The sequence below is a fragment of the Barbatula barbatula genome (assembly GCF_947034865.1).
Source record: "Barbatula barbatula genome assembly, chromosome: 14".
Lineage (NCBI taxonomy): Eukaryota > Metazoa > Chordata > Actinopteri > Cypriniformes > Nemacheilidae > Barbatula > Barbatula barbatula.
In genome coordinates this window covers 2,016,847-2,036,489 of record NC_136777.1, presented here as the reverse complement: position 1 = coordinate 2,036,489, position 19,643 = coordinate 2,016,847, and the positions used below count along the sequence as shown (strand labels likewise).

General features: G+C 39.1%; 2 protein-coding genes across 7 annotated transcripts in view; both read left to right on the top strand.

Moving 5' to 3' along the window:
* The window catches only part of ldlrap1b (low density lipoprotein receptor adaptor protein 1b), a 29,369-nt gene extending 23,750 nt beyond the window's left edge, over positions 1 to 5,619 (top strand). For 2 of the 3 annotated variants that reach the window (XM_079472772.1, XM_079472771.1), the window contains one exon: positions 3,393 to 4,764. In XM_079472772.1, the coding sequence (XP_079328898.1) occupies positions 3,393 to 3,549 (157 nt within the window). In that variant the 3' untranslated portion in view covers positions 3,550 to 4,764. Of the gene's footprint in view, positions 1 to 3,392 lie in introns of all 3 variants that reach the window. The other variant, XM_079472770.1, reaches the window with a different exon arrangement.
* A 1,833-nt stretch (positions 5,620 to 7,452) lies between these two features.
* The window catches only part of disc1 (DISC1 scaffold protein), a 29,742-nt gene continuing 17,551 nt past the window's right edge, over positions 7,453 to 19,643 (top strand). Inside the window, exons 1-7 of one of the 4 annotated variants that reach the window (XM_079473706.1) lie at positions 7,453 to 7,802; positions 11,957 to 12,792; positions 13,215 to 13,284; positions 14,795 to 14,930; positions 16,705 to 16,810; positions 16,895 to 17,100; positions 18,932 to 18,986. In XM_079473706.1, coding sequence (XP_079329832.1) covers positions 7,715 to 7,802; positions 11,957 to 12,792; positions 13,215 to 13,284; positions 14,795 to 14,930; positions 16,705 to 16,810; positions 16,895 to 17,100; positions 18,932 to 18,986 — 1,497 coding nt within the window. In that variant the 5' untranslated portion in view covers positions 7,453 to 7,714. Of the gene's footprint in view, positions 7,803 to 9,725; positions 9,868 to 11,956; positions 12,793 to 13,214; positions 13,285 to 14,794; positions 14,931 to 16,704; positions 16,811 to 16,894; positions 17,101 to 18,931; positions 18,987 to 19,643 lie in introns of those variants that run through there. The other 3 variants (XR_013787600.1, XM_079473708.1, XM_079473707.1) reach the window with 3 other exon arrangements.

Sequence of the window (19,643 nt, the reverse complement as noted above, 5' to 3'; positions counted from 1 at the left end):
TGTGGAAATATTTCAAAATCAATGATGACGACCCACGCATGGCAATCTGCATGCTTATGTCCTCGGTTTGGAGGTTATTTTTTATTTTTTTATAAATATGAGTTGAAGTTGTTAAAAATAAAGATGCTGATATGTTCATTAGTCTCATTGTGTTGTTCTTAGAATATTGCCACAAATAAAAAAAAAACTAGCGTCGGTATCGGTATCGGCGAGTACCAGGGAAAAAAGTATCGGTATCGTACTCGATCCTTAAAAAGTGGTATCGGTGCATCCCTAGTGGTAGAGGAATGACATCTACTAATAAATACGTTCAGATCAAAATTGTGAATTACATACATTGCATTTAAAGGCTACTTTTGGTATCCTATTTTTGTTTCTATTGTTTTATTTCACAATATTTAATTCATTCATGAGTTTCCTCTTGTTACTCTACTCAGGGATTCCCCAGGGTCCTAAAGCATGCATACTTTTAAATAAACAGCGCTCCTATTTCTTGACAAACTAAAAGATGACAAATTGAATTAGAATGATGGATATAGAGCGCGCTGCATGTTGCTTGCTGATGATGCATCTAAGTCCACATACTGTATGTCATAATAATAAGGAACTATTAAATTAAATAAGTCTATTAAATCCATCTGTTGACACAGTCAGGAACGATACAACATTTGACTGACTTTTGTGCGTTATTTCTTCTGGTGTTTAAATAATAGCATCCATCTTCCTCCTTTCTTCACTGTGATTGGATGGCCTTTTTTGCTACTGAAAACAATGTTGACACAGCACAGTGAACTACTTTAAATAACTATGCAACAACATAAACAATACATCACTTGAATCTCAAAAGATCAGGAACATGTCGAGCCCTCTCGTGCTTAATAAAACACACACATCATACAGCTGTAATAATGATTCGGTCATGTTTAAAGGAACCGATTTGCATGCTAATGACACCAATTATAAAGTCATTTTAATTACATTCCAAACAAGAGGGGTTTAATGATTTGTAATGATGGTCATTATTCATGTAGACACGCAGTGAGTGTCGTTCCTCTAGAGATTACCAGACACATGATGAGCCGTTTACCATCGGCGACGGGAGGGTTTACTCAGTCTCCGCTCAGCGCTGATTGTTTGCCACGTCCAATAATTAAACACGCTAGCTTTTAATCAAACGCAATACTTCATTTATCTCCATTCACAAGTCTGCGAGTGTGAGGAGAGACAGAAGATTTCTTTTCTAATCGAGGGTGAATTGGGATTTAACAAATCTCTGTTGGTCTAAAGCGAAGAAAGGACTTTAGATGTAGCTTAAAGGATTTGGTGGACATCATCGTCCTGGACTTCCGTTGCAGTAATACGTGTTATATATACTCTGAAATATGAAGTCCAACTGTTGTTCAGTTAAAAATGTTGATTTATTCTATCTCGTGTGACTCTTATATGAAAGATATTTTGAGAAATGTCAATGTGGGCCTATGTGGTTTGTTTACCAAATTTCTTATGAAATGATAAACGGTAAACTATACCTGTAATGAACCGAACTATTTTACTTTGTCTAACAGAAATGTAAATGCGTAGTTATTAAGTGAAACCCTATTTTGACCGATCACAGATCGGCTTCTTGAAACCCATAGGCCACAGGTCAGTGACAATAGATTACGGTCCTTTAACATCAGTTCCCAAGGGCCCGACCTGATTTCTTCACCCGAACGTTAACCTTTGCCTGTTGCTTGCTCAATCATTTCCTTTAAGAATCCTTGAAATTACAATGAAGCGAAATGTGGAAGTGCTATTGTGATGTTTGCAGACTAAGCATGAATTGTGAGATCATGTTGACATGAAGCTTATATTCTGTAAGATCTGTTTTCTCATGCCGTCTTGTTTACCCCTTCAGCCGCAGTCTGGAAAGTTTTGAGTCCAACACAGGTAAACTTGAGCTGTAGAGATAGCTGACTGTTCTCTAGTCTTCATCCGTCATCATAATCCACCGTGATCATCCGCCACATCACATTAATCCCGTTCTCTCGTGTTCTGTGTTCTTGGCATGTTCAGAACCCTGTCCTGGATTTAGTTTTGTTCATGGTTCTTTGCAAGGAGAAACGTCACTTGGTTTCATCTTCACATTTACATCCGTCTTATTTGGAGCTGACTGTTTCATTCCATCGTCACAGAGTTTGTTATATAGACCTTAAGGTGGATAGATGCCATATTTAAACTGATGCACTGAGGCTATTTTATAATTACAGCTGTTTTATGGATTATGTTGTGTACCTTGATGTATTTTATGGGTTTATAGTTGAGTTTGACAACACACATCCTCATGACAAGAGATGCTTTACAATTTTCACCTTCTTCCTGTCTTATGAGTTTGAAATATGACAGTACGACACATTGTGCACATTATTCTCGAAATATTATTACATAATTCTTGGAATTTTGATGATCAACAAATTACAACTTCAATCTCATAATGCACTGTGCTCATTCTAAAAATTGTGACTTTAATCGAGTACTGCTACATTATTCTTGTTTTAAATATTACGACTACTTTATTCTCAAAATATATCGACTTCATTCACAAAATTCAAAAGATTGAGTCTCATAAATCACTGTAAAATTACTAAACATACTTTTATGCCTGTACTACAGTATCATTTCAAGAAGTGCTAGATTCTTTCGTTTTCTGAGAATTTCTCAATAAAAATCAGCAAAAATATTTCAGTTTTGTATTTTTGGTTATTTAAATTCTATTTACAAACTCGCAACACGCCGTAATGCCAATAACCTTGATCTGTTGAAGTTCATTTGTTTTCTGATTTGATTCCTGCAATTTTGACTCTCGTAGTCTTTTTATCTGTCGTATGACAGTGAGTAAATAATATTCAAATTAAAAATCTTTGGGTGACAATCCCTTTACCACATCTCTGTCTCTCACAGCCTAATTTTCATGCGTCAAATGTAAAATGGCGTCTGCTCTCGCCGAGATCCATTTCAGACTGGACGGGGTTTCACAAACATCGTTTTAGTGTTTGCAGAAACTCAAAGGTTTGAATTTACCTGAAGAAATGAAACCTCCTTTTCTTGAGTTTTAGAAAGAAAGAATAATCGCAACATGTGCATGAATTGCAAGAATCATTTCAAATGTCATTCCTGAACTGTTGTTGATCAGTCCCATCCATATATTATCAATAACACAAGCAACATTATTTTCATGTTTTTATTGAATAAAGTACACCCGAACAGAGTAAAGCATGTGCAGTATATCAAATATGTCGTTTCTGCTCCACAACCAATATTTTGAAGCTCTTTTCGAGAATTTGTTTTTGAAATTTCTGTATCTTTGCATTGACATGCGTCTCACACATTTCTGTCCGTGTTTTTCTCCAAAGACTCGCTCAGTCTCGCACTAACCCCCAGGTGCTGGACATTGGGGTAAACCCTCAAGACTGCACCACAGAGGAGTGCTTGTCGCCTAGCAACTGGGACAAAGCTGATGCGGAGGCTGCCGACGGCGAGGATACGTTCGTATTTGGAGAGACGTTTTGAGGGTGAGGGGCGAAGGGGAATGAGCTAATGAAACACAAAGGGAATCAACCTCGCTGTCATCCGCGTAGCGCGGTCCGGTGGCTGAAGCTGGAACTGCGTCCAGCATGTTGAGATGAGGTTTAGCAAAGCTAACATGACTTTTGTAAGAGCACAGACCAAAGCAATACGGTATACACTATAGTTTGTTTGCCATTTTGTATTTTTCAAATATTTTAATTGTGTTGTTGACATTAACATTTTCTGTTACGTTGTCTTTGAATACAACTTGTACTGTATGTATGTATGTATATGAAATTATCTGTATTATATTAGATCGTTTGTTGTTTTTTGAATGGATTTAAGTAATAATGCTTGCTTTTCAGTTCTATGCAGTGGAATGTCAGATACATTTTAGTTTTTTGTGAGATCAGCACTGTCTGATCTCCGGTTGAGGGTCTTTCACGGTTGTGTGGAGTTGGTTGAAGGTTTTTATGCGGCAGTTCCCTGCCCTCAGATGTATGAGAAACATAAAGTTATCAAAAGAGAGATTGATTGAGTCCTTGAAATGGTTTGATGAACACGAAAGACAACAAGCAGGGTATTTATATGAGACAATCTTATTTTTTGCTATTAAACTGTATTTTTGCACTGTCTGTGTATTTCTAAAGCTCATGATGTCATTCAGGTAATCAAACTTTTTTTCAGCTTGTTACGCAAAGATTTGTTAATGTTCATTCATTAATGTTTCATTGTGTCATTCGTACTTCCCATACAAAACCACTGTGGTAGTACCATGGTAGCGATGATGGTAATTTTTATATACCATGGTAATGTCTGATTACTGTAATCATGTCATCGAAGGTACTTCAAAAAAAGATATTTACCATCACAGCAGTAACCAAAAGGTAGATTTCAATGTCACTTTACATGCCCAAGACCTACCTGCAATGAGAACCGTAATATATAATTTTCTGAATTGTGTTATTCATGTCAAGATAACCGTGATAATCATCATCAGTGAACTGACTGAAAGAATAACATTGTTTTTTTGCTTTTAACTGTGATTTAATGGCTGGCCAAAGATATGCAGTTGGTTCTTTGTGGTTTACATTGAAGCGTGTTTGCATTTTGTAATAATTTAGCTTGCATTTGAGCTTTTATATCTCTCAACATATCAACGTTTTTATGAAACATTTCATGTTCATCGTCCTATTTAAGATTAAAGCAATGCTACAGAAGTGCTGTGTGTTGACTGTGGTTAAGAGTAAACTCATTGCGGCATCTAGTGGTGAAATGAACGCAGTGTAAGTGTTGTCAAATTTACTCTGGGCAGAGTTAGATGGATAATATTAAGGTTTATTATTGTTTTTACTTATTCTTTAGTTAAAACAATAAAGCAGACTTTTGTGGCTTTTATTGTTTGAGACAAAATTGGAGCTAACTCTTCTGAGACGAAACTTTGATGAACTTTAAGTTATAAAGAATAGGTCGGCTACTCACTGCCTCCTTCAGGAAAATAGATTAGTTTCTGAAAATTCTGTCATCATTTACTCTCCCTCAAGTTTGAATAAATGTCTTTGTCCTGATGAACACAAAAGAAGATATTTTGAAGAATGTAGGACGGCAAACCGTTCTTGTGCAATTTTGACGTCCATTGTCATTTTTCCTACGATGATAGTCAATGGGGTCCAAGAACTGTTTGGTTACAAGCATTTTTCCATATATCTTTCTCTGTGTTTGTCAGAAATATATATTTCGTTTAATATTGTATATTATTAATTTACAATACAATTCAAAGAGTAATATTGAATAATTGCATTATAGTTATATTAAATGTGACAAACATTTTATAAAGAGTTTATTTGCAAAAACAGATAACCCAATTGTTTGAATGTTTTTGAACATGTTTTTATTGTGTTAGGAGTATTTGTCCATTTATTATCACTTGATCAAAATAACCCAACTGCATTGATTAATATAACTTGCAATGGACAGTAAAAACATGTTTTATGAATCCGCAAAAAAACGAAATTACCTGTGTTTGGATATTTATGAATTAGCCTAAATACATCTAAGCTTGTTTCTTCTCTGTGATTGTTTAGTATTGGACTTGTTTCTATCAGTATTTTCATGTTCATGGCCCTCTTTTTGAAAAAACACTGTAGCCTAACGATGATGTTTATAATCAACTCTATCGCGCCATCTAGCGGTGAAATGATCGAGGTGTTATTATAATGTGTACTCGGTAATGGCACATCACTCTTTTTGGTTTGTTGTGTACAGTGAGACGGGAGTGAGGATCTATAGATTTGAACGTCATTGAACCAAGTGAAGATAAATGAAAAAGAGTGATCAAATTAAGATGTTTCTTTCGACCAGTATGTCATGTGCAAATAAAAGTGATACAATAAGCTTTTAGATGCTTCTTTTCAGAGGAAGGAGATTATTTTAAAACAAATGAACACAAATTAAAATAGATGACATGGATGTAGGCCTATGTCTCTCATGACCGACATTCGGTAACTTATTTTAATAAGGATCTTATTGCCTTGGCTTAATCTGTTCATTTGATTTATCCGCTTTACTGAGAGACTTCAGAAGCTCTAACACAGTTAAAGCATTATAACACAAACACAGAGACTGTCAGGGGCTCAGCAGCAGCACACAAGGGCAGCAGTGTTTGAGCAGGAGCTGATGTCTCCACAGGCTGTCTGACACAAACAGATCCCAGAAGACACTGGATGAGTGTGTGTGTGTGTCTTTTTTGTTTGCGTGTGTGTGTATATTTGTGTGTGTGTGCGCGTGTGTTTGTGTGTGTATTTTTGTGTGTGTGTGTGTTTTTGTGTTTGTGTGTGTGTGTGAGTTTTTTTGTGTGTGTGAGAGTTTGTGTATGTGTGTGTCTTTTTTGTTTGTGTGTGTGTGTGTATATTTTTGTGTGTATTTGCGCGTGTGTGTGTGTGTGTCTGCGTGTGTGCGCGTGTGTTTGTGTGTGTGAGTGTGTGTGTGTTTTTGTGGGGGTTTTTTGTGTGTGTGTGTGTGTGTGTGTGTGTATGAGAGAGTTTGTGTGAGTTTTTGTGTGCGTGTGTGTGAGTTTTTGTGTGCGTGTGTGTGAGAGTTTGTGTGTGAGTGTGTGTGTGAGAGAGAGTTTGTGTGTGTGTGTGTGTGTGTGAGAGTTTGTGTGTGTGTGTTTGTGTGTCTGCGTGTGTGTGCGCGTGTGTTTGTGTGTGTATTTGTGTGTGTGTGTGTGTGTGTGTGTGTGTGAGAGTTTGTGTGTGTGTGTGTGTGTGTGAGAGTTTGTGTGTGTGTGTGTGTGAGAGTTTGTGTGTGTGTGTGTGTGTGAGAGAGAGTTTGTGTGTGTGTGTGTGAGAGAGTTTGTGTGTGTGTGAGAGTTTGTGTGAGAGTTTGTGTGTGTGTGTGTGTGTGTGTGAGAGTGTGTGTGTGTGTGTGTGTGTGTGTGTGAGAGTTTGTGTGTGTGTGAGAGTTTTTGTGTGTGTGTGTGTGTGAGAGAGAGTTTGTGTGTGTGTGTGTGTGTGTGTGTGAGAGTTTGTGTGTGTGTGTGTGTGTGTGTGTGTGTGTGTGTTGCGTTGCTGGGGAAACACACACACATCTAAATATTCCAGTTTTTGCTTTAATGATAATTAAAATAGAACATTGTGAAATCTTGATGACAGAAAACATTTATTTGGTTTGATTTGACACAACATTAGTTTATCCATTGCATTTGATGATTTCTCTTACTGCACTCAATGATGCAGTTTAATCATAAATAAATAGCGTCATCTCACGTCAAGTAAAGAAGTAAAGACAGGTTTGACTGTGGTCAGATGCACGAGAAAGGAAAAGTAAAACACATGAGATCATCCACAGCCAGCTATCAGGGAGTAAAGGCCACGCGCGCGCTCTCCTGCGGGATCAGATTCCAACACACGTCACAGGAACTCCTCCACAGCACGAGCACGGCTTTTCTCAACTTCCCATCTGCTGTCGTACAATCGGCCGTTTTGTCGTTTTACTCTCGAACGAAACCTCGGAATAAACTTTAGATTCGTGTGGAACGGAAGGATACGCCGTTTTTGCGCATCTTCTGATAGCGCGTCTGTTGTGTTGACGCGTAACGGCGCGCACGCCGCGCATCGGAGGATGAAGGTTTAACAGAATAAACTACTTCCAACGGATACAAAGAATCATGATGTTCGCGGGAATGATCAGACTGGACAACACATCAACAACACGTCAGAATGATGCCAAGTGTCACCGGTGCGCTTTAACATCAGGTAATATATCTTACTCAGAAATATTTGGATTTGATTTCAATCTGAGCTGCGGTCAAAGTGAGGAGCACCACTACCATTTTCTTTCATTTGATATCTGGTGTTATTCTATTTCTGGAGATGTGTTATGTATTAGGGTTTGAAATAAGCTACATGTAAATGATCCATGGTTCATAAATATATTGTGTTTTTTATACTGAAGAAACATGGCATTGCGACCTTGTATCCTTACTGTACCACCACCCACAGCACACACTCTCCCTTTTTAGAAAATGAACCATGGCTGTGCAACGATGTTTCCCATGAAAGAACCTGGACATATAGTCTTTGTAAAACACATTTGATATATACACACTGAAAAATGACATTCTTACTAAGTGTCTTTGACTTGTTTTGTTGGATACATATCTAAACGCTCTATTAAGTGCGTGACAAGAAAAGTGACCTTAGATATCTGGTCCTGTTTCATGAAAAATAATGTAAGAATTAAATAAGTTTTTTGCTTGTTATTACCATAAACTTACTTAATTCTTACATTGTTTTTCATGAAACAAAACTAAATATCTTGGATCACTTTTCTTGTCAAGTAACTGTATATTGATTTAAGAAGTTTTAGATATCTTGGTAAGAATGTCATACTGTATATAGGCCTACACATTTATGCGTGTATGGGTTTTAAGCAAACCTACTATTTTTATTACCATAGTTTTACTACAAAACAAATGAATATTGTTTACACCTACTGCAGACGGCATTGAGACACATTCCCACAATATCAAGATGGGGCCCAAAACTTGATCCCACATTCAGAATCGTGCCAAAATACATGGTGAAATGTTCTCAGGGCAACTTGTTGCTGTTTTTTGAGGATGGTGATGTTATAGAGAGCTGTCTGAGAACAGGATCCATACAGGATCACACTCTTACATGTATAACAAAAGGAGTTCATACTTTGTAGGGCATAGCATAAGTAGGCAAATTGAGATGCAGTTCTATTTTTCTCCCTTGTAATTGTCAGACTTATTTATGTTTAAAGTTGTTCATGTTCAAAAAGTTTCCTAAGTACACGTGATTGTGTGTGTGTGTGTGTGTGTGTGTGTGTGCTGGCTTCTTTCTCTTATGTGACCGAACAGGAAGTGCGCACTGAGCTTTGCCAAAACGTCAACAGAACAGGGTCTAAATTTAAACCGTTATGGAGGTTTTCTTCTCTTTTCAAATCAGACTAACTGTAAAATTGTTGCAAGATTAAAACCGGTTTCTGAATTGAAAGAACTCGATTACAATCGTTTTTGCAGAAATTATTGAAGTATATCGCAAACATTTGTTCACTTGCTTAAAGGCACAGTTCACCAAAAAATGAAAATTCTGTCATCCTTTACTCTTCCTCAGGTGGTTCTAAACCTGTATAAATGTCCGTTGAACACAAAAGAAGATATTTGGAAGAATGTCAGTAACCAAACGGATCTCATCCAGTATGGGAGTCAATGGTTATTGACATTCTTCCAAATATCCTCATTTGTGTTCAGCAGAACAAAAACATTTATACAGGTTAATAGTGAGCAAATGATGACAGAATTTAAATTTTTGGATGAACTGTACCTTTAACGGCCCTACAAACCTTAAATTTCTGTTTGTGCGTCTTAATTATCCATCCATCCATCCATCCATCCATCCATCTATTTGTCTGTGTATACAATACAACACAGCGGTGTAAACAACATGCGCTAAATGTTGCGGCTACCCAAAATGCTGATGTGTCTCTCGCTGTGCTCTCTGTGACCCTTGTGTCAAGAAAAGAGGAAAGTCTTACAGAAATTGCCTGCCAAACTCTCACTTCCTCAAAGTTTTGCTGTCACTGGATGCATCACGCCACGCACATGTGTTGCCTGCCGTGAATCAGCTCAACGTTTCTGGAGGACGGTCTGAAACGGATTAGCGCTCTCCTCCAACGTTCCATCTCTTTATGAGCTTCTCGACATTCCAGCCCTCCTTTGAGACGTTTGTGAACGACCAATGGGATTTTGAGTCGAGCAGAAGGGAGTCCTGAGAGCCTCCCTTATCCACTGAGGTAAACGCACATGTTCATCTCAGGAGGCCAATTGTGACCGTGTCTTTTCACACCAACATGATGTCAGTTTGAAAGGATTGTGTGTATGTGGTTGTTTTATTGAATGTTTAGTGTCAGTTGTCTTGCTTTCGGTTACTGATGTGGAGAAAAAGATAACCGTAGCTCCATTATCAGAGATGTTACGATGAAAGAAATACGGGTTTATAAAGACATCACAGATGATGCAATATTCTGCTCACGGGTTGTGGAGGATACTGGAGCAACTAGATCGGATTCAGTCTGGTTTTTCTCATGGCTTGGTGAATGGACTCACTGTGGACAAGCGTGTCTAGTGTTTATGCCTAAGAGATTTAATGGTTTTGCATCTGTTCTCTCTTCATTCACTGGACACGTTCAACAGGCTTGCAGTGAGGGTTTATGGGTAATGTGTTTAGATGAAGAGGAGAGCCACAGCTGCAGACAAAGAGCGAATTTCTCAGAGCAACAGACAAATGTCCTTTTGTTCATTAGAGCTGTACAATCCTTCATTCGCTTTTTTTTTTCTTGTGGACTGTATAGTTTTACATAGAATCTTTTATGCATTTAAACTCATTTCCGTTTTCAAAAAGCTGCAGGTTTTTTGTTACTCTATAAAACATGGCAGCAGTATTTTGTCGAATGGAGAGAAACATTTATTATGATTATTTATTTCATATATACAAATCCCTAATGTTGAAGAAAGGGATGTGGGAGTAAATGTGAAGTTGTGGTTCTAATATCTGCCTCATTGTTCAAACTTCATGTTTTTCTTCGGGGGACATCAGCAGAAACCTCCATTTGACCTTGTTGCCTGAGAGAAGCAGTAATATATTTAAAAGACTTCATTTTGTGTTTTTATGATAAATAATTTTTATGATCATTCTTTATCCTTTACATTCAATGTTATCGAAGAATCACCCAAATATGCTCCTTCATTTGTAAATCGTTTTGGATAAAATCATCATCTAAATTAAATTAATAAATGTAAATGTAAAATCTGGAATCTGTTTACCCCTGCTGAAAAAACAATAGAAACCATTAAAGAAGTTGTAATTGTATGTGATGGATTCTATTGGTGGTACAGTACATCCCTGCTGAAAAGAAACATAGGACCCTTTACATATAAACCGTTACAGAAACTCTGATGGTTTCCATTGGAATACCGTTACCACCAAATAGCTTTTTCCATTATAACCATCACAACATTTTTTGTAGTGTGTTTTGGGCAATATTCCAATAGGATTTAACACCCCACCAATAGAATTCATCAAATACCAGTAGAACCATTACAGTTTCCATTAAAGCCAGTACAAATCCCCTTTAAACCATTAAAACCACTATAACATCTTCAATGGTTTCTATGATTTTTGATTTTTTTCAGTAGGGATGTTAAATCCCACTGGAATAATGACCAAAACACAATACAAAAGTGAATTTTGTAATGGGTATAACAGAAAAAGTTATTGGGTTGTAAGGGTATTCGAATGGAAACCATTATAATTTCTCTGATGGTTTCTAAAAAACACTCCTGCTGAAAAAAACAATAGAAACCATTACAGAAATTGCGACGGTTTCCTTTAAAATACCATTAAGTGTGTTTTGGGCATCATTCCAGTAGAATTTAACATCCCACCAATAGAATCCATCAAATACTAAACAGTTTCCGTCAAAACCAATAAAAACCCCTTTGTCAGTAGGTTTAATGGTTTTAAAAGGATTTGTAATGGTTTAAATTGAAACTGTAATGGTTTCTACTGGTATGTGACGGGTTTTGTTGGTGGGATGTAACATCTACAAAAAGGAATTTTTGGGAAAAAGCTTTTGGGTCGGAAGGGTATTCTAATGTAAACCTTTCTGATTTCTCTGATGGTTTCTATTCTGTTGGGTTTCTATGGGTCCTTTTTAGCAGGAATGTCAAGGCAGAAACGCATGGTGATAAGTTTCACAATTCACTTATTGTTGACCAAAAAGCCATTATAAAAGTTAACATGATGCCTTGAGAACTCTTGAGTGCTTTCACAGTTTGCTGTCGAGGCTTTTTGTGTTTAATCGGTAATCTCTGTTTTAACAGATGGTGTGACGGACAGCCGTCGCAGGAGGAGTTTCAGACAGCCGGGTTACATGAGGACAGAGCCGCTTAGCCAACTGGACGCTGCTGTCAGCCTCCCAAGCAACACGTCATGTGATTCCCACAGAAATTCAGAAATTCACAAAAGTGACCCGTCCACAAACAGCAGTATTTCTGAACTACCCAGCAGCCTCAGTGAGAAATGTCTTGGGGAGGTTTTGGAAAGCGATGACCCCTCAAACCGTCAAACCACTTCCAAACCTCACCGTCGTCATCAAAGTCAACCAGAGGAAACTTCAAGATGTGATGTTTTCAACTCTAGTTTTAGTTTCATTCAACAGTCACTAGAAACAAGCGATTTATTAGACACAACCACGAGTGACCCGTCTCCATCACTGGACCAAAGTAAATCTGAACCTTCAGACTTGAGTACTGTAAAACCTTGCACTGTTATCCAGTCAAAGATTAGCCCTGTGCCCATCAGCCAATCAGGACCAGAGGTTTTCACGTTACGCCAACTGCCCTGCTCGATGGGTCAGCCAGTGAAATCGAAAGGTCTCCTATTGGATGAAGAGTCGTGGGACCTGGACAGATGCTGGGACACACAGATCTCGTCCTCCATGACATCAGACTTCAAAGAAAGCGTTTCAGATTGTGGCTCTGTGGATGCTGAGGTCACATCCTCGCTTTCTGTTGATTCCTCAGATTCCACGTCAGCATCCTCTGTCACTTCTGGCTACGACAGCGCCGCGCCCTCCGCAGATCACAGCCGCAACAGCCGGAGGAAGTGTGAAGACATTTTACATGACTGTCTACAAAACAATCGCGCCAACACCAAGGTCAGTATCTTACAATGGCGTGAGATGTCATTTAGTTTTATTACATTTTAAAGGACTTTAAATATTTATTCATAATTCTGCTTGGAATTGAAACACACCACCATGCAAATATTTAACTTGAAATACTAAACTTGCTATCACTTTAAATAATTCGATTTGGTTTGACAAGCAATGCAAACATTGAACTGGAAACCACCCTAGGTGTCAACATGCAAACTACCAATCAGAACTCTTGAACAGATGCTTATAGCAACACCCTGGCAACCGGCCACAAAACTCGAGCATCACGATAGCGAGTTTAAGGGTAGTTCACTATTTGTGTAAATTCAATTCTGATGAGACTTGATTTTTTGAGATTCAAGCATAAAAATGAGCGCCTCTTTATTATTTGTTTAATTTAACACAGTGTTTTTTGTCTTTAGATTAAGTCAATGATGCTAAAACTGCAGCGATTACAGCACAGAGTGGTCCTGGATGATGACTATGACGCAGGTCAGATATTTCACACCCTCAGTTTGTGTTTGCTAAAATGTCCTGAAATAAGACTCAAACTGGACTATAACGCTGCGTCTACACTGGACGCGACAGGCGCAACGCGAAACGGCAAACAATTACATTTACATTTCGTCATTTAGCAGACGCTTTTATCCAAAGCGACTTAACAATGGAAGCAATCGGTGCAACAGAAGGGCAGTAATGTGGTTTGCCTAACACGCTGTATGAAGCTCTATAAATAAAAACATATAGACGATACTAACAAACAATATAGACATTTTATAAAATAAAAAATAAAACGATAGAAGGAAGAGTCTGAGTTATTGTGTTAGGTGTTGACGAAAGAGACGTGTCTTTAGCCGATTCTTAAAGATGGCTAAATGTTCTGCTGTTCTTATAGAAACGGGCGGATCATTTCAAATGACTTTTGTCATGTCGCGCTGCATCCAGTGTGGAGAAAATTGAAAAATCAACATTTCTGCCAATCTCATATTAATCTTTAGTACCTATACAGTAGTATTGCATAATTCGTATCCTCGAAGAGTATTTAGTTTGATCAAATTTATCAAAGAGAGCTGTAGGATTATTTCCGGAAAAAGATGAACTGCTGGAGGTGGGTAGGGGGAGGGAACTACAGCACATGCACACAACACATCATCGCATTAATCCCTATGTGTTGTTTACATTATGCACGTACACGCCGATTGCCAACAAAACACAGACATGTGATTCACTTTGACTTACCTTGTGCGGCATCTTTTAGCACTTGGACCGCGCCATCTATCCGTTTCAAACGATCTCCAAATCCAGCGTTATGTCCACCGTTTATATAACATTCATCACCCAAATGCAGTTAGCAAACAAACACAGCTAAACCTCCATCAGCCGAGTGAAGAGGCATTGATGGGCGTGCTTTTTCTCATACTGGCTGGTTAACGCGTGGGCCTGATTTTCTGGGAGAATTGTCCAATAAGGGGCTAGGAACCCTTGTCACGAAACAGGAATCCATGTTCGAAACATGTACGAATGTGTTGTCATCAAACTTCTGGGTTGTGCATTCAGATGCGCCCTTATTACAAATCGCTATATTTATCTTGTAATGGCTTTTTGCATCTCCTATCTCATATACTGAAAATACACATAACATGTGTATGACTCTTTCTTCTGCTTAACACAAAAGAAGATATTTTGAGAATTGTCTCAGGGGTTTTGTGTTTATACAGTGGAAGTCGATGGGGTTCAGTGTTGTTTGGTTACAAACATTCTTCAAAATATCTTCTTTTGTGTTCTGCAGAAGAAAGAAAGTAATTCAGGTTTGAAATGACATGAGGGTGAATAAGAATTTGTTTTTTTTGGGTGAACTGTCCCTTAAAGTGACAAAGTCTTCTAGCTCAGAGGAAGGACTAAATAAACTCATTGCAATCCGTCCTGAATCTCTTGTCTTGTTTTCTATGACGCGTTTAACTAAGCACCAGTGCACCAACTCTTCTCTCTTCCGTGTTTCCAGCTGAGCGGTTGGGTCATAAACTAGAGGATCTTCGCAGGGAGCGAGCGGCGCTGAAAGCTTCTCTTCCCTCCAGACATCCAACCGTCTCTGAATATCTGCAGATGCTCAGGACGGCCGTGCACAGCGCCCTCCAGAGGTCTGATGACTTTAAAAACTAAATTTTCTGAATGAAATCCCTGCTTTATTTCTCAGTGGTGAATCCAGGACCTAAGTCGGATCCGGCACCTCGTTTGGCAGATCCCTCTCCTCCTCAAGCGCTAATGGAAAACATTCGTGCTGACCTGTTGCGTGCATAATCTCATTAAAACCAACGTATACGAATTATAGTAGCAATGACTATTTTATTTGAATAATGAACAGGCTGGCAAGTTTGAGATTCTGGAATATTATGTGTGCGCTTAAGGTGCAGGCGCAACCGCTTGAGCAGTTATAGCAGCAGTAACACTTATATATGTTCTCAATTCATCAATATATACTGATGTTTGGTTAAACAGATATGACATATGACATTTATACCGAAAATTAGCTACTTTTAGTCGTGTACACACTGCTTTTGCAAAATAAAGAAAACGTACCTGTCATCTTCTTTCATTTAACTTATTTGTGGAGCGTTGCGCCTCACTAACTTAACTAAAACTCAGCAGCATATTGTCACCGTTTTCCCTTTCGTCTTGTCAAATATTCTGTGTATATTATTGATAGACACGCCAGAGAGAGATATTTGTATTGTTGGACAGATTCTGCGAAGAAGATCAACAGATATGACTAAAGTTAAACGGCAGCCACACCCGCAGGTTTAATTTAAGTTTAACGTAAACTTTTGAATTCTACACACATGGTGTTGTATTTATTTACATGCACAAATAATCACAACATCATCATTATCACAATAAACTGTTTTCATCACCTTAATGCACATTTGAAGCATGCAAACTCAAGATAAAATCCCCTTAAATTTTTTATTCTGGGTTTAATTCTTTGCATGTCTGTTTCCATTTGGGCTTTTTTATGCGCATTTTCAAAACTTCTCAATAGTTTGATGAGTCATACATTCTTTTCAAGGGCAGGCTCGACCAGAGCTTTATAAATAGACCATTACACAGGAAAGAAAGCAGGATGGGCTGAAAGTTGATGGAATGCGCTATCCTGTGTGTGTGTGCCGTGTGTGTCGTGTGTTGGTGCCGCGTGTGTGCCATGTGTGTGCACTGTGTGCAGCGTATGTGTGTGTGACGTGTGTGTGCCGTGTGTGTGCCATGTGTGTGTTGTTTGTGTGCCGTGTGTGTGTCGTGTGTTGGTGCCGTGTGTGTGCCGTGTGTGCCATGTGTGTGCGCCGTGTGTGTGTGTCGCAGGTGTGTGTGACGTGTGTGTGCCATGTGTGTGTTGTTTGTGTGCCGTGTGTGTGTCGTGTGTTGGTGCCGCGTGTGTGCCGTGTGTGCCATGTGTGTGCGCCGTGTGTGTGTGTCGCAGGTGTGTGTGACGTGTGTGTGCCATGTGTGTGTTGTGTGTGTGCCGTGTGTGTGTCATGTGTTAGTGCCGCGTGTGTGCCGTGTGTGTGCGCCGTGTGTGCAAGCCGTGTGTGTGTCGCAGGTGTGTGTGCCGTGTGTCGTGTGTGTGCCGTGTGTGTGTCGTGTGTTGGTGCCGCGTGTGTGCCGTGTGTGTGCCGTGTGCAAGCTGTGTGTGTATGTCGCAGGTGTGTGTGCCGTGTGTGTGCCGTGTGTGTGTTCCTTGTGTGTGCCGTGTGTGTGCCGTGTGTGTGACTTGTGTGTGACTTGTGTGTGTCGTGTGTGTGCCGTGTGTGTCCCTTGTGTGTGTATTTATTTCATGTGCCTGAGCAATGACACAAAGATCATATTCCAGTACTCTGTCGTGTTTTCATTTTGATCATTTGAAATGCAAGTTTGTTCACACAGAGAGAAGAATGAACCTTGCGAAGACCAGAAATGTCCAGACAGCTCCTCTGGGGAAAAATGTAAACAAGGACGGGACGAACTGATCCAGGAAAAGCAGAGTATTCAGGTAAACCAAAATACCTATTCCTAAAAAAGTCAGGATGACTAGTCCAGGCAGTTTGGCCATCGAATGTGTTTTGCGCTTCTGCAGAGGGAGATGTGTGATCTTCAGAGGAGGCTGGAGGAGCTTCAGGAGCAGAGCAGAGCTGTGGAGGTGCAGCTGGAGGAGGAGGAGGTGCCCGTGCTGAAAGGCTGTGATGTGGCTCAGCTGAGGCTGATGGGTCGAGCGCTGGAGGACATGATGACATCTGAACATCGCGCTCAGTTCAGTGCGTCTCCACCAGCTGAGATCATCAGGTAAGGTTAAATGGTGTGTCCCAACCAGTTGTGACGGTGATACGCGACAGTTGATTTTATTCTATATCTGTGACCCCGTGGTGTGGCTGACACCTTTGCCTAAGGATATAACTTTGAATTGGCTGTTGTTTGTGATTGATCATGTCTTTTTAACTTTGGATAGTGTGGACACTAAAGATTCTTGTTGGTTGCATCTGGTTAGGGGTCAGCTGTGGCCTAATGGTTAGAGCGTTGGGCTTGTGATCAGAAGGTTGCCGGTTCTAATCTCAGTGCCAGCAGGTCATGACTGAAGGGCCCTTGAGCAAGGCACCTTACCCCTGATTGCTCTGCAGTAATGTGCCACTGTATAAAACTACTTGTAAGTCGCTTTGGATAAAAGCGTCTGCCAAATGAATAAATGTAAATGTAAATGTGGTTAGGTTTTATTCTTACATAGTGACCAGTGTTGTTTACCATACCACAGTATTTACATGTGACTTCCGAGAAAAATACTTTTTGTATTGAGTAACAAGACGTTGTGTAGTTTTGCACCGATCCAAACCAATACCACACCAAATTGCTGCGGCAAAATAAAAGCACAATTTTTACTTTGCCTTTATAAAAACGCTGAATATGACATTAGTTTAAAAAAGATTGTCATGCTGACACAAATACCTTGGTAAGTTGATTTTGTGATCTAGACACAGTCGTATCAGCAGGCTTTCTGAATTCTACGTTCCAGTAAATAATTTTCTCGTCTTTAGTAATGTCTTCGGCGTGTGTTGCTAATCTCTCGTCTTTCGGATGTGATTGATGTGTTTTCTGCTCAAGGTTGAATGGAAACAGGCGGATGACTTTCACATCTCACACGCTTTGACAGATGAGCTGTAAAAACATCCACCAGACTATTTTAAATAGACGTGGTTCAGTTTTGTGTTTTGAACGGTTGTTCCTCTTCTCTGTTTATTTGTGAAACCCTGGAGATGTCTAAAAAGCCAACTTTAGTGAAAAACAAAGAGCCGCTCTGTGACATGTGAAGTTTGTGTGTGTGATATATTGCAATCTAGATGGAATTGCTCTGTCTGGACTCTGTCGAGATTGATTTTGAAGCAAACTGTATGTAGATTTATCGAAGATTTATATGCTGAAGATTGAGGTCCAGCTAAATCCACATCACGGCGAGATAGATTTGATAGAACCATTGGAGTGTTTGTCTGACCTCTGAATCCGCTATTCAAGCGGGTCAGTTTCTTCACCGGTGCAATTTTTTCATCTTATAATCTCATTTATCTTCAACATGCCCCTCATGGAAATCAATGACACAGGCTCAGCCCGTTCTTCACCGTTATGAATCCGTTTTTTTTGTTTGTTTCAAGTGTAGATCAGTTCTGTGTCTTTGGAAAGCTTTGCTGGATGAGGGTGTTTCTGTACTTATGAGTGTGTTTGCTTACTCTAAATTGAACCTTTACCATTTAGATTTTTGGTTTACAATGCTTGATAATGAATCAATCCAGATTCGGACACTCACATGAAAGCTTCCTGTTATTAGAAACTGTCAACTGATTCTTTTATTGTTGACAATACATGATAACGTCCCCTGTCATGTGCCTCTGTGGCTCTACTGTGTCTCATGATGACACCGTGACTGATGTTTATTCAATGAATTAGAAATTTAGATGTACATCATCTGTATGTATGTCATCTGCAGAATTGTATTTGAAGTAGATGTTCTTTCAACGATTTTACTATGTATTTCAATTGAAATGATTATCATATTTTTGAGAATACTTATGGTGTGTTCATATTCTTGTGAATGAATGATCATCTGATTTGTGTCGATCTTTAATTGCAGACTTCAGGAACAGGAGCAGGCGTTGAGTTTGTCCATTAAAGATACAACAGCTAAGGTGAGTCGTCATCATTCGTTTGTTGTTCTTATAGGCAAACTTGTGCCGACCGGATTACATAGTCAAATTCCTATCCGTGTAGAATGAATTGAGAACATTTTGCTCTCTGTAACTTTATTACCAGCCATAACTGTAGGCTATTTGTTTTTCATTTATTTCTATTCAAACATAAATATTGTTTTGGGTCGGATTTGGAGTCCATTTAAGATTTGGAGTCCATTTAAGATTTGGAGTCCATTCCAGATTTGGAGTCCATTCCAGATTTGGAGTCCATTCCAGATTTGGAGTCCATTCCAGATTTGGATTCCACTCAAGATTTGGAGTCCATTCCAGATTTGGAGTCCATTCGTTATTATTGCGGAACTACGACTAACAGGTTGCTTTGGTTTATGTTAAAGACCAGCTGACTGGATGTTTCACTTTTGTGTCGCGGTGAAATAGACCATTTGCAAGACGCAAAAAACAACACTGGTCTACGAGCACTTCCTGTTTCCGGATTTTAATTTTTTTTTCTCATTTCACATATACGAGTCTTAAAAACCTTCAAAGTGTTCTGGTAGTTGTTTTGAAATGTGTGTTTGGTGTTAAAACCGGAATAAGGAAGTGCTCGTGGACAAGTGTTGCATACGTATTGCAAAGTGGTTATGTTTGGTTTGA